Source organism: Prenolepis imparis, unplaced genomic scaffold (assembly GCF_030444845.1).
Source record: "Prenolepis imparis isolate NDT839.2.m4 unplaced genomic scaffold, iyPreImpa1.0 SCAF_7, whole genome shotgun sequence".
NCBI classification, from domain to species: Eukaryota; Metazoa; Arthropoda; class Insecta; order Hymenoptera; family Formicidae; genus Prenolepis; species Prenolepis imparis.
In genome coordinates, this window is record NW_028141165.1 from 3,039,175 (window position 1) to 3,054,067 (window position 14,893).

General features: G+C 41.0%; 1 protein-coding gene and 2 non-coding genes across 3 annotated transcripts; 1 reads left to right on the forward strand and 2 right to left on the reverse strand.

The window, feature by feature from the left end:
* The first annotated feature begins 3,251 nt into the window (after nucleotides 1–3,251).
* On the forward strand, nucleotides 3,252–8,679 carry Serp (chitin deacetylase-like protein serp). Its single transcript, XM_083041931.1, has 5 exons — nucleotides 3,252–3,684; nucleotides 5,539–5,937; nucleotides 6,057–6,378; nucleotides 6,651–6,950; nucleotides 7,038–8,679. Exons 1-5 carry the CDS (start codon nucleotides 3,636–3,638, stop codon nucleotides 7,564–7,566), a joined length of 1,599 nt encoding a protein of 532 aa, XP_082898057.1. The 5' UTR covers nucleotides 3,252–3,635; the 3' UTR covers nucleotides 7,567–8,679.
* A 4,358-nt stretch (nucleotides 8,680–13,037) lies between these two features.
* Trnay-gua (transfer RNA tyrosine (anticodon GUA)) lies at nucleotides 13,038–13,136 on the reverse strand. The gene is made up of 2 exons: nucleotides 13,100–13,136; nucleotides 13,038–13,073 (listed from the first exon to the last, which is right to left on the reverse strand). It is a non-coding gene; the product is annotated as a tRNA-Tyr (tRNA).
* Nucleotides 13,137–14,165: 1,029 nt separating this feature from the next.
* Trnay-gua (transfer RNA tyrosine (anticodon GUA)) lies at nucleotides 14,166–14,265 on the reverse strand. Its single transcript has 2 exons — nucleotides 14,229–14,265; nucleotides 14,166–14,201 (listed from the first exon to the last, which is right to left on the reverse strand). It is a non-coding gene; the product is annotated as a tRNA-Tyr (tRNA).
* Nucleotides 14,266–14,893: the final 628 nt, after the last annotated feature.

The following is a 14,893-nucleotide window of genomic DNA, read 5'->3' on the forward strand; positions in this document are numbered from 1 at the left end:
GCGGACGATCCGTCCGCTTTCTAAAACCGCGTCCCGATGCGAAAAGCGAAGCGTTTGCAATTACGTGAATCATCGCTGCGCTTTAGAGATCGCAGCCGAGACCCGGGAAAATGTAACCTGTCATTCGGGGGAAGGAAGAGGAGATCGAGGATGAGCGTGAACGCATCCTCGAGAACGCTTCCTGTTCTCGAGATCCTAGACTCTGGACCTCGGATCCAGGAAATTCGTCGAAATCGTCACAGGAGGATTTTCTCGATTTAGCGAAAGCGATGACGTATCGAGCTGACATATCCAGGGTTGACGATCTTCTCCATGTGGTCGACCGTAAAATCGAGTTGAAGGAAATTATCGATGATAAAAAGAATGCCGTCGAGTCGCGTAATTGGTGATGATGGTGCATCTTGATGATAGCGTGCTCATGATGCCGCTTAGACGTTGTCGGGTTTCTTTTTTTCTCTTTTTTTATGCAGCAAAGGGCGAATTCCTTGTTCTCAAGGTGTTAGATTCCCGGCGGGGATGAAGCGATGTAAACGCATCGTCGTAGACTCGAGAAAGGAACGCAAAAAAGAGGGAGAGAGGAAGGTGAAGTAAACATTATATCGCATGGCCATTAATTTGAACATGCACGCTCGTTACACTGAACGTGCTTTAGGCCGAGACATACTTTCTAGCAGTTTCATATTTGCTGTTCAGTGAACATTGTGTTCACGATTGCGCCATACGAGAGAGGCGCGCGCGAATTATGCTGCCGGAAAATGCGAAACGAAACCCAGAAACTCGTCATCTTTTTCTGTTGATACGAAATGACTACCTGTTATTCGACAAAAGTTCGCGAGCGGAATTTTTAATCCAGTATAAACCATTCAGTAAATGAAGTTGCACGTCCCAAAGCCTGTCTTGCTATCTCTTCTACATATATTAATAAACAAAAACTATAAAAATATATCCACACAGTAGCGCGTCCATCGCCACCACGTGAAATTTACGATCGGCAAAGGACAAATTCCCGGATCCATCGATGGCTTTCTCGCCGAGTCATCGATTCGCAATGAAATGCGATTCAACGGCGGGATCCTCGCGTTGAAGAGATCATTCGCGAGCATGCTTGGCATTTACCTCGGGCGGTGACGATGGTGCAATAATGACGCGTGCGAAGAGCCGCGCGCCCAAAATGCCAAGCGAGCCCTTGTCCTCTCTCTCTCCCTTTCTCTCTTTCTCTTTTACTCTGACATTTGAAAAAAATATCCGCGCGATCGATTATGCCCGCGGGTAATTATGGCATTGTGTCGAGAGGCGGCGTCGCCGCTTTCGAGGCACGATTGTGTCACGATATTGTGATATTTCGATATTCGGTCTATCATTAAGCGGCGATCGGGACCGCAAACGAGACTGCATCCACGACCGTTTCACTTTCTACCGCAGATCCACCACGACCACGACGACGACGACGATGACGACGACGACAGACGGCGTGGCTCGACGACGAGTGTGTCTGTAAAATTTGCGTAAAATATAATAACGCAAGGCAAAAAGCAAAAGCGTCGACGATACGGCTCGATTTATCCGCTTCATTTCGCGGCGTTATGTAAAAATCTTAGGTCATCGTAGAAAGCTGCTTGCAGGCAGATTTTCGCGACTTGGCGATCGATATAAACAAATATTACGTAAAACATCGATCCGATCGTTAGTGATAACGTATTAATACGCTCGCGCGATACTTTCCACTAATTACGCTATGAAAACGCCTAGTTTTCTACATAAAAATCCTATGGGTACTTTCATAGCTCGACTCTATTCGCAACTTTGCGAATATAAGTTATTTCACGATGTCGCGAGAAGTGTGGATAAAGTAAAAAGAAGAAAATTGTTGACGATGTTGTAATCCCGATTATACGAAGCCAAGGATAATTTAAATCGCAACATCTCGTCGCTACAATGTTGAATTAAGAGGAAGCCCAAGTATCCCTGACTTCCCTCTCGAGAAAGCAATCTCTGCGGCTTAAATATCCGATAAACTAGGAAGTATTTAAGAATCGCGTGCTTAAACTCACGATAAGAGAGAGAAAGAGAGAGAGACAAGTATCATCATTATTTCTCCAACCGCGTCTGCAATTTTCGACAGCGTTTGCTTTTCGCGATCGAATTTTTCCCCTCGTCTCTTGATCTCACTTCACCGAAACGCCAATCTATCGAAGGAGGGTCGTTATTCTCGCGACCTTGACAAACTTACATCATTGCTGTCTCTCGTCACTTTCTCGTTTTGTCGGTGTAAACCCGCCCAAAATGTCAACGATGCGCGATAAAAAAATTCGTAAATTAGCCTCGTTTTTATTCTCATTCGAAGAAAATTTCAAATTAACGCGCAATATTCTACGAAGAGATTGAAATATTAATCGTTATTGCCGATAAAGTTATCGACTTCACTATTTTTACAATGTTTCATGCTATACGTAGATGAACTTTGGATGATTTCATTTTATTACTTCTTTATATCGTTTGCCATGAATTTACGCCGAGCGCAATTTATGTACCTTCAATTAAGGGCGGAGAAGATAAAATCGACAAGATGTCGTTTTGTTGGAGAATTTTATGCGAACGCATAAAGTTATTCAGAGCCAGAAAATAAGATGCCACAGATACTTCTCTTTAAGCTCCTAGGTCGAGGTCATAATCACGAACCTACCGCACCGACACACTAGAAGAATCGCTGTACCTTGTACTTTCATAGCGTCGGGAAAGTATTGACCAGTTGTTATCCGTACCCCTTCTTACGAGCGAACGCTTAATGATAGTCATAGATCAAAATATCCTCAAGCAGATATTTAGAGATTCGTGCACGAGATGAATCTCCCATCATGCCAGATAGACTTACTAGGAACTCTGTCAAAACACTTCTATAATGTATCCAACCGTATTCGGATTTTCAAACATTATTATATCATGTCATTTCGAATCACTGTCGATCATGATATATCGTTTTCGAAGGAACATTAGTATTGAATATTGAGGATTATAGCTAGCGATTGATCAGGGCGTTTGAAAGAGTGGAGAATTTGCATTTGTCCACAATAATGTACCTCATCAGGTTCTCGCGGTATCTCGGAAAACCGACGATTTCGATTCGTACGTTCCTGAATCGGCGGTGGCACCGTCTACGCGGACGGCAATGCTCGAAGAGATGAGAAAGAGGGGACCCGATCGTGCACCATGTCGTCGTGGTGGTGGCAATATAAGGCCCGACGAGTGGCGGGCCTCAGCCAGTTCGTTGAGCGGTACCCTACACCTTCAAGGTCCGCGTCCTTGAAGGCGTCCTCGATTTTCTCGTCGTCCCGGGTTATACGAAAAGGATCGCCGTGTTGGGTGTCTCGCGGCCGAGATCTCTCTCTAGCTAAGGATCTCCCTTTTGCACCCGATTCCCTCCCGCGCTCTCCCCGCTCCGAAAACGAGCACGTCGTCATTCCACCCTGCGATCAAGTACTACCCTTCGCTGATCAGCAGCGTCGAGGAAACATCAATTGAACGGGAGTGATTGAAGGAGTGAAGAGATTTGGGTGCAAGACGGAGTAGAAGAAGAAGACGACGACGACGACGTCGAAGATAGGAAGTCACATTCGCCGCCGAGGATCAGGACGAGCATGAGGTCCTCGCTGGTGCTGCTTCTGGTAGCAGCTTTCGTCCTTGCCGGTGAGTAACCAGATTTCTCTGCCAGCTCTCTCGCTGACCGATACCAAGATATCGTTTCACACGTCGAGGAACCGCATATCGAATTCTCTTCGTGGCGGGGCGCGCGAGAGTTCTACGAGCCTTCCCGGTCATGCGTGGGAGACAATTTTTCTCAACTTTATCGAGAACCATTCGACTCGAACCGATTTTTCCACTGACAATTTAAACGTGCTGAATTTTTTTTATATCTTCTGTATTATCTTCTGCATAAATCATTCGAGGATTATTGAAAATTGCGGACACACATGACTTGCGATATGATCGTAATATGAAAGAAAATGCGGATAGAAATCTCTTGATAGTCGAATTAATTAATTTTATACTAAATTATGTTAAGCTACAGTAGTTATATTAATTAAGTTTTATATTAAATTATAATAAATATATCATATAAATATAACGATATATAAATGATATTGAAATTAATTAAAAATTATATATTTAAATTCTAGATATGTCTTGATACTTTTTAATCTAATAAATAAGTGATAATTTGATATAATCTTTTTTGATAAATATTTATTATGCTGACAATGAGAGAGAAAAATAATTAACTGTAAATATGTAATATATCAAACGCGAAAGATATTTAAAATATAATACACAGATGGACACGTGATATCGCGCATAGTGTCAGAGCCATTTAAAATGGCGAAAGTGTCACTGCAATCTGTTCATTTGAGATTTCCTCGATTTATTCCTGTATCTTTGGTCATGAGAGTCTATAATTGTTCTGTTTTTTTTTCTTTTTATATCATATAAATAAACGATATTCATAACGACAAGATTAATCTAATAGTCGGGACAAAGTTGCATAAGAGATTAGAGCGTGAAAGCTTCTCGGCCCGGTCGGTCCCGGATAGGTGACGTCACTGCCGTGCCCCAGGCATCTGGAAATAGCGGGTGGGGGCACAACTTTCCCCGTCGTTCCACCATGAAGTCGTCTCGCAAGCCTGAGGGACCAACGGGACCAAACGTTAATCTGATAGATATCTATTTCTTCAGATAACAGAATTCTGACAGGCGCCTCTAAAGATCAAACTTTATAATTGATATATTATAATTAATCATATATTAATTTATAATATTTTAAAGTGGCAAAGTCATTAAACGCAAATCTTGTCCTTATCTCTTTTGTGCATATATATTATTTTTTTTAATGAAAAATTCTGTAAAAGATCCAATTTCTTTAACAAGCTTATTAGCGAACGACTACAAATTATTCGAGTGATATACTGTTTAGTAATCATGAAATATGATGCTGGTCCCGATTCGGAGTTTTGATAATCACAATCACAGGTTTAAAGAAACCACTGGTCGTTTCTAATAAACAATATAGATGTGCGAGTTGTATAAAGATTACGACAGTAATAATATGAGTACGATACTACTTTAGTCTGCGAATTTCGAGACGAATTAAGATCGTCTGCTTGCAACAAAACACCGAACAGTTCTATCATAAAAAGTAAACTAAATAATTTCAAGAGGGATGATTTGAATCGTAGATGTTTACGAGTCTTGTCATAATCAATTAATTCATCATTATTTCTTAAACAAAGCTGACAGATATTTTAATGTCTCGTAATAAAATAATTATAAGAGATTAATGCAATTATTTAGAAATAATTATAAGTGTGTTATATACATATGTATCAAAATAATATATTTTTAATATAATCTAAATTTTTATTCAAATTTATTTTATTAAAAGACTAAGTTTTTTAGAATTGAGAAAAATTGTCAAATTATTTGAATAATTAATTCCAGACAAGATAAAGTCTTTATCACATCGCAAATTCCACTCTCTATTTTTAGAGGGCTCGAGCCGAGTTAAGCGACAGGAAGAGAAGAAGGAGGAGAGCTTTGAGAACGAGATCTGCAAGGATAAGGATGCTGGCGAATGGTTCAGATTAGTCGCCGGCGAGGGTGATAATTGCCGCGACGTTATTCAATGCACAAGTTCCGGTCTGCAGGCGATAAGATGCCCGGCCGGTCTGTACTTCGACATCGACAAGCAGACGTGCGATTGGAAGGACTCCGTCAACAACTGCAAACTGAAGAACAAGGAGAGAAAGGCCAAGCCCCTGCTTTATACCGAGGAACCGCTTTGCCAAGACGGTTATCTCGCGTGCGGCGATGGATCTTGCATCGAGAGAGGTCTCTTCTGCAACGGCGAGAAGGACTGCACCGACGGTTCCGACGAAAACATTTGCGGTAGGTCAAGTATCGCTCACCAAGAGCGATACTTTACTCCTGCATAAAGCGGAGATGTCGTTTAAAAAAATGAATAAATTTTTTTAATAACAATTTTCGTCATTTTTTCAATATTTTAGATATGGACAACGATCCTAATAGAGCTCCACCGTGCGATCCCGCCGTGTGTGTTTTGCCCGACTGCTTCTGCTCGGAGGATGGTACCACGACACCCAGTGATCTTCCGGCCAAGGATGTACCGCAAATGGTCACGATAACCTTCGACGACGCCATCAACAACAACAACATCGGTCTCTACAAGGACATCTTCAACGGCAAGCGTAAGAATCCAAACGGTTGCGACATTAAGGCCACCTTTTTCGTCTCGCACAAATACACCAACTACTCCGCGATGCAGGAGATGAACAGAAAGGGCCACGAGATCGCCGTCCACTCTATCTCGTAAGTATTGACTTTTTCTATTCTAACATTCTCATTTCTCTCGCTTACACGCCATCTTCGAAAGCCATTGCTGCGCCCGAGTTGATTACGAGACTCTCTCGAGCGCGAGGTTCCAGGAAAACCGATTCATAGACTGGAAACGACAGGTTCCCGAATACAGGTTCCTGCGATGCGTCATCGTCATGCGTCTCGCTTACGACCATAGTCATAATTGTTAAAAATCAGAACACGGTCATTACTATAAAATGTTTACATGACAACTTTGGGGCAAGGCATAATAACGACGAGCGCTTCTGGTCGGACGCGACCGTCGACGATTGGGCGAAGGAGATGGCCGGTATGAGGATCATCGCCGAGAAGTTCGCCAATCTGACGGACAACAGCGTGGTGGGTGTAAGAGCGCCGTATCTGCGGGTCGGCGGTAACAATCAGTTCACCATGATGGAGGAGCAAGCCTTCCTGTACGACTCGACCATCACCGCGGCCTTGAACAATCCCCCGCTGTGGCCGTACACCATGTACTTCCGGATGCCGCACCGCTGTCACGGAAATCTTCAGCACTGCCCCACTAGGTAGAGCGTCATATATAATCCTGATCGAAAGTTTCTTCGTACAAGTATATACATGGTAACAAGAATGTTTTACATAATGCTTTAAAGATCGCACGCCGTGTGGGAGATGGTGATGAACGAATTGGACCGTCGCGAGGATCCGCAAAACGACGAGTACCTGCCCGGCTGTGCTATGGTGGACTCGTGCAGCAACATCCTGACCGGGGACCAGTTCTACAACTTCCTCAATCACAACTTCGACCGTCACTACGAGCAGAATCGCGCGCCCCTCGGCCTCTACTTCCACGCTGCCTGGCTGAAGAACAATCCGGAGTTCCTGGACGCCTTCCTCTACTGGATCGACGAGATCCTGCAGAGTCACAACGACGTCTACTTCGTGACGATGACCCAGGTGATTCAGTGGATCCAGAATCCGCGCACCGTCACCGAGTCGAAGAGCTTCGAGCCCTGGCGGGAGAAGTGCACGGTGGAGGGTCCGCCGGCGTGTTGGGTGCCTCATACCTGCAAGCTGACCTCCAAGGAGGTGCCCGGCGAGACCATCAACCTTCAGACTTGCGTGCGCTGTCCCAACAATTATCCCTGGGTGAACGACCCGACCGGTGACGGCTTCTTCTAAGCTGCCGAGAGCGCGATCCTCCTTTTCGTCTAAGTCAAGTCCCTTCTTCTCCTCTCCCTCCTTCTCTTTTCTCCTCGATTCTGCATAAGCATTTCCCTTTTCCCCGTATCTCGATCTAAAGTCGAATGAGGCGTCGATATCCTCGAGGCTTTCGAGAGCAACGGCGACGAGGCACACACGAGAAGAAAAGAGAAGAAACGTCGTCGTCGATCCGTTAGACTCTGGCGACTCCGCTCTAGTTGCTAATAATTTCGCTGTTTTATTGTCGAGAACGATGTGTATCTGTGATGATTAAGTTCTGTTCGATTAAGAATTAGAACACACTACACGGAATCTAATGGATTGAAGACGAATGAAATGCAGGGAAGCTTTCTATCCGCTTCGCGTCCACAGATGTCTCTACGACGTTGACGTTTCAGTTTTATCGAAATTGTATAAAAAAGATTATTAAAAAATTATTATTCGAAAAATTTGTAATTTTTTTCGCGCGTGCCTCGTTATCAGCTGGTAATTAAAGCTAACGTTCATCATACGCCAGCAATCTGTGATAGACTCCCGAGGGAGGCGACGTCCTCGAAGCCCTCGAGGCGGAAACGACGATGATGACGACGATGACGACGAAGAGATTCGCGCGCATTCCATTTGAAAACGGCACAAAAGCAAAGCAAAATATCGCGCCCCACCCGATCCCACAAGGAGAAATCGCGGATCTCCTTCGATGGCGGCGACTGGCGGATCCGCGAGTGGGATTCCGTGTGTAATATAACCGTGTCCCTTTCTCATTCTCTCTTTCTTTCTCGCACCTCTGATTTCCCAACCGATATCGATCTATCGGCGAATATGCGCCTTCTTTAAATTTCCCTTCCTCCCCTAGAAGTAATCCATGAAGATCGCCAGATTAATTGTTCCCCGATTCGAAGTGTGCCCTTACTTTTTTAAGGGTTCCGCCGATCTATATATAAATATATATATATATTTACATATATATAAATTTATATATATATGTATGGAAATTAAATATTGTATATGTATATTTGTAAAAGTAAGTGATACTACCAACATAGCGTTCTCTCGAATCTTTGAATAAAAAATTCTGAGAAATCTCACACACGATGCGGTCTGTCTCGTTCTTTCTTTTTCTCCTGAAAGCGCGCGCTCGTCGTTATATTTATTCATTACGATCGTTCGGTAACGGAATGGAAAGTCGGGTATGTTTAGACATCGCAAACTTGACCGCCAAACCGTGGCGTAATTTATTTCTAAAATGCAAAACAAATGAGAGGGCGGATTCTCTTCATTCATTCGTTTCTTAATTTTCTCGTTACTTTGTTTTTGGTTCAAATCCTGCGCGATCGATCCCTCGTAAGGATTTCGACTTAACCGAGAATTATTAATGTGTGTCGTTAAAATCTTGCGGTGCAGCAAAATATTCGCTACTCTGGAGAAGAAAGAGTGAATCGCGATCTCGCCAAGTCTTTCTCTTTCTTTTTCTTTTTCTATCTCTCTTTCGCAGGAAGGCGATCCGAACGTGTTTTCTCGGTCGATTTGCGTCTGGTTGGCGTCGTATTAAATGTCCCGATATGTGATCGCGATGCGTACTACAAATGCACGTACATACATACCTACATCACGAATACGAGAATTCAATTTATACACAACGACGGAAACCTCATTCCAGTTTCGTGGTGGTGCTCTGAAAATCTCGCTCGCGTGTCTCGGCTGCCATCCAGCCGCCGTCGCGGCCTTGATCTGAATGCGATTCCATGGGTATCGATGACGAGCGAAGAATTAAGAACAATCCGATCCTCCCACGCCTTGAGAAAACCACTCCAAGAAAGTGCTCCGAATTTCGAATCGGTGATAGTCCGAGCGATTCAATTACATCGAGCCGCGATTATAATTTTGCCGACTTATACATGTATATTTAATTGTGAGTCATGTTTTGAGCATTACGCAATTTTTTAATTATTATTAAAATAAATTGCCAAGGTTTCGATAATAATAAAAATCACTTGAATGATGCTCTAAATCCATCGTTGCGACATGAATGAAATTTAATTTATCATACTATATTTCACATCAATAATATAATAATTATTCACATATCTTTCATTTAAATTAAAAAGGTTTGCGAAATGAATAAAAATTTGGAATTTTGTGTCGATATAACTTGAGACGTGGTGATTGAAAACACATCTTGAAAGCAGAAAGCATTCTTTTCACCCGAGAAATTAATTAAATCACGATAAAACGAGAGAAGTGCATTTATAATAGCTCGCAATGAAGCGCATCGCTCTTGAAAGGCTCTTTGCTCCTCCTGTCTTAAATGGTTATCAAATTTGCCTTGCTAATTAAGGCGGGATTATATAGCGGGATTATGCTGCCGTTACGGCAGACGTTGTCGGGAATGACGTTAGTACACGTTCGACGATAATGCAAGACGTCGTCGCTTCGCCAGATCGTCGTTTCCATCGGCGCTTTATTGTCCGCGGTGGAATCGGAGAAAAAGAAAGGATTCGCGCGGCGGAGAACGGCAGAAAAATAATGATAATCTCGTGAAATATCACAACCGGCCCCGTCGACTGGTTGCATTCCGATGCAGCCTTCTCTTTCGTCGCCTCTAAAGCCTCATCGTTTCCATGCTTTCGAGACGAGCTTAATCAAGCGTTAGGAAAGGATTCCACAGTTGATTCCAAGGGGCTTCTCTATCCCGACGAGCAACAGGTTTCTCAATCGCGATCGTAAACACACGACAGGCTACACGATTGGTCGTGTATTTTTTTTCTTTATTCTTTTTTACTCATCTCTTAGTTTTACGCTATTGTACGCTAAATTAAATTTATGTATTTGTATGTACGATAATGGATTTCAACGAGGCCGCATTATTCTTCCTTCCTTCATTCAAATGCCTACTCATAATCTCGGTCGCAAACATTTTTACGCCTGTATAAACTCTTTGTTGGATAATTTCTTTTCGCGTCACGCATGGATGGGAAGGGATCCACCCACGATCAAATGCCATTTATCCGCGGAAGGAATGTCGATAGTTTTCGCAATAACAAAGGCGGCAGCCTTAAAGTAGCACTCTGATAGCGCTCATCGATCAACCTTTCTCCGCTCCATTAAATGCTTAATAGAAATCGGCAAAGATATAATAGTTCCTGGAAAATTTTTATACAATGTTGAATCGCTCAAGGTACAGATGCAACTGATGACTACCATAAATGTCGAATATTGTAGAAGCAATTAATGTTTCGGAATAACTAATAATTATGCGAATTATTTTAATACAGAATATATTATATTTTAATCTTGATTTATCAGAGAGAAATATTCCATTATCCAATATTTTTGGACCGAAAGAACCTTTCTTTCCGATCAGTCGAAAATTTATTTTACATATCAATTAAATGCACATCGCATATCCGCGCTCTTAATTAAATGCAATTTGATGGAAATGCATACAGCCGGCTTAACGGCCGAATGGCATGTCGAAAGACGACGTTGGTTCGATATATATCGGGTAGGACGAATTTTCTTCTCTACTTCGTTATATGGGAATGCATCACCTCTCGATAAAATACTCCGCTAAACGACAGCCTGAAAATCTCGCGTAAGCGAAAGTAGAGAAAGCTGAGTATCTCGCGGAGCCACAACACGGAGCAAGGCCGTCGTCTCTGTTTAAAGACGAAACACACCTAACGGCGCCGTCCAGATGCCAGAATCACGTGCGAGGCTCCCAGATGGGCCACCGGGTATTAATCGCGTGTGCGCCCACCAGATCGATTATCTTCGGCGAGCGTAATAAAAATTTCATGGACCCCGAACGGGGAGGACTATCGGTTAGGTCCCGAGTTTATCGCGCCGATAAATATTAATCTTGCGACATTTTTCATTCATTCGCTTTAGTTTCAATTCGGCACTTCTGCGTATGATTATGCAAGAATGTTTCAAAAATATTTCTTACCTTTGTGTCTATTGACAATAAGTAAAATTATATCGATTAAATCGAGCATGTCCGCGTCTAATAAAATTTCAATATAATTAATATATATATTAATATATTTATTACATATTTTATTTTAGCTAAATTTTTTCTTTTCGAACGAATGTTCGTATCTCTTGTCGATTAAACTATGAATTATAAAAATATAGTGAGAAAAAGGCACTTGTGAAGCAATCTACGCTTGCTACCAGCTCGTAACAATGCAATTGCAAAGTTCTCTGTATGCAAAGTCGCTTACTGCATTATTAAGGCCGATTCGCGTTCCCGGCGAAGAGAACGAAAATACGGATGCAATTTTGGAGGCTGGCCCGACGCATAACTGATCCTGGATTAAAGAAAAAACACGGGGGAGAAGGGGTGAGAGCGTGCTCTTCCGAGAGCGTAAGAATTCCGATAATGGAATATTTAATAATTCCGCTCTGCCGGTTGGCGGCGCGCCTTGAAACGAAGAAATCGAGCGAGTCGGTGAAATTGATTCCTACTAGGTCAGTGGGTGACGGAAGACGAGTGTGACGCGACCCAGGTATTCGTCTATCTATTTTGCCGCGACTTGTTTTCAGTCGGCGCCGTAGATAAACATCCGGCGTGGCATCGCCTATCTCTGCATCGTTAATTGAAATTCTCCTTGTCGCTCGAGGTTTTGAAGGGTGGGGCAAAGCCGGAGATTTTCTCGCAATGTTCAATTTCACCGGTGAAAAGACATCGCAGTGGCTCATTTGAAAATAAATAAATTTCGCTTGGCGAGAGAGAAAACAACAGATTTATGAATAAACGTCGCGGAATGTGAGAGTCTCTAATAATTTTACAAAGTATGTAAGTAAATTATAAAAATGCAATCGAAGATAATAATTCCGCTCTGCGGAAAAAATGGCAAGAAAAGCTATATTGATTATAATTATATTCGGGAGAGTCTTTATAATTACTTAATTATATGCGTTTTATTTATTTATATTATATAGTATGCATAGTGTAAAATTATTTTGAAAGGAGTCATCAATCAATGATAACACAAGTAAAAAAATATTTCCAAAGATCTAATTATCATTATAAAGAAGAGCTTATATAGGCCCTGCGCACAATATTAGGAATAAATATTAAATATTAGGAATAAGAATTATTTTAAAATAATAAAATCAAATAAACTTTGATATACAAATACAAATTCAAGTATAAAAGGCTCTTATTAGCTTATTAGCTTATTAGCTTATTAGCCTTATTAGTCCTTTATATCCGCATTTGTATTTTTATATTAGAGTCTTTTTGATTTTATTATTTTAAAATAATTCTTATTCTTAATATTTAATATTTATTCTTAATATTTTCTCTATTGTGCGCAGGGCCTTATAAAGATAAAAGCATAATGAATTAAAAATGTACAAGTGTAGTGTTTCTATTATTACTGATTGTGAGATGCGGATTAATTTCAAGAGGTCGCATCACTTTAATACAAAATACAAAAAATATTTCCTTCGAGCCGGATTTGAACCAGCGACCTATGGATTTCTATCTTAATGAAGCTCTAAACCTCTACAGTCCACCGCTCTACCAACTGAGCTATCGAAGGCTTCTGATGAAGCTTGCTTTAGCAACACACATCTTCCAGAGACTTTGTCTATAGCTATTATAATTAATAACGTACTTATTATTCTGAAATTTTTAATTAAAATAATATAATGTAAAATAAAACATTCTTGGAGCCAAATTTGATGGAGCGATTTATGAATATCTCCTTTAAAAAAAAATTACAAGCCATCATACTTATACGCATCCTGAAGCTATGAAAGATATGGAAGATATATGTATTTCTCTTTACGAATATGAACAATTATTTATAACACGATCTTCTTAAAGCGATTTAAGAGAAGATTCTTGAAAGAGGGACATGATGAAGAAAATTTCTTCTATCTGGAGTTTTTTAAATCAGCAACTTATATGGATGGTTATTTTTTCGATGATGGTATTTACCGCTCTACTGACTATCAAAAGATATTTATATAATATATTGTTTACACAAATAATAATAGTGCGATGACAATTTTTAGATCCAAATAAAAGATCAAGAGGTCTGATCTTTAATAAGCAAAATCTAATTTTATATAGCGATCTATGAAAATTATCTTTATAAACAATATTCCATTCTTTTTAGCAATAAAATATTGAAGGCATATTTTCTATATATGCCTAGTATTAATGCATCTTACTATCTTCTTATCTTTCATAATTTTAGAATGCGCGCGTGATAGATTTTAATTAATTATTTTTCTGGAAAACATTTGTAAACCACTCCTTCAGGCAAATTCAACACCAAAAATGTTATATTTAACTAATATCGTTTTAATTAAAAATTCCACGATATGATAAATGCTTCTTGTCTATAAAAAAGTCTTTCCATAACAAATTAAAATATACATATATTAGAAAGAAATTAGATAAGATCGAAGAAATCTCACGCTTTCGAAGAAAAAATTTGCTTCGGGCCAGAGTCGAATAATGTTCCTTAGTAATAAATAATTAAAAACACACTGATTTTTATTTCAACAAATCTATCTCCACTCAAAATTACATTTCTAAAATCAAAAATAAGCAAACGATTTCCTTCGAGCCGGAGTCGAACCAGCGACCTATGGATGTCTCTTTCTCTCAAACAAACAAACAACTACAGTCCACCGCTCTACCAACTGAGCTATCGAAGGCTGTTGTTAATTACGTTTAATTGTACGATCATGAGAGAATTGATAAAAGCGAACAGATTAGAGCTCCGAAGCGTGAATCGACGTCGCAGATAGGGCGGCAACATGCAAAACAACTACGTAAAATTTACGACACCGCTAGCGGGGAAACTATAATGCTTTTTTTGCGATTCACCGATATTTACCGCGATATTAATGTAACACTTTCGTCGTAAAACAAGTATAGAGATCGTAATAATAATAAACCATATTCCGCTACCGGCGTTACACGAGTCGTTCCGCCTGAACGAGCAGAATTTCCCTCTCTCGATTCCGTCGAGTCTGTCGCGGGAACGATTATTATCGCGAAGTGGACGTTTAAGCCAAGTGAACCGCTGGGCTAAACCGCGTTACTGTAACGAGGAACAAATTGCCAGGTGGATTACCTTCTGGCGGCGAACGACAGACTCTACTCTCTGACGGAAAATCCTTCGAGGCGGTTCGCTTCTGGGTAAAGCGAAAACTCAATCAGTGAAAAGAAATTATGCAGATTTCGTTCTCCAAAGGAGAAGCAAGTCACGGCATATTTTCACCTGAGGCGAAACTCGCGATAAGTCGTAACACCGAACGAGCTCCTTAAGTCCCGTTACGA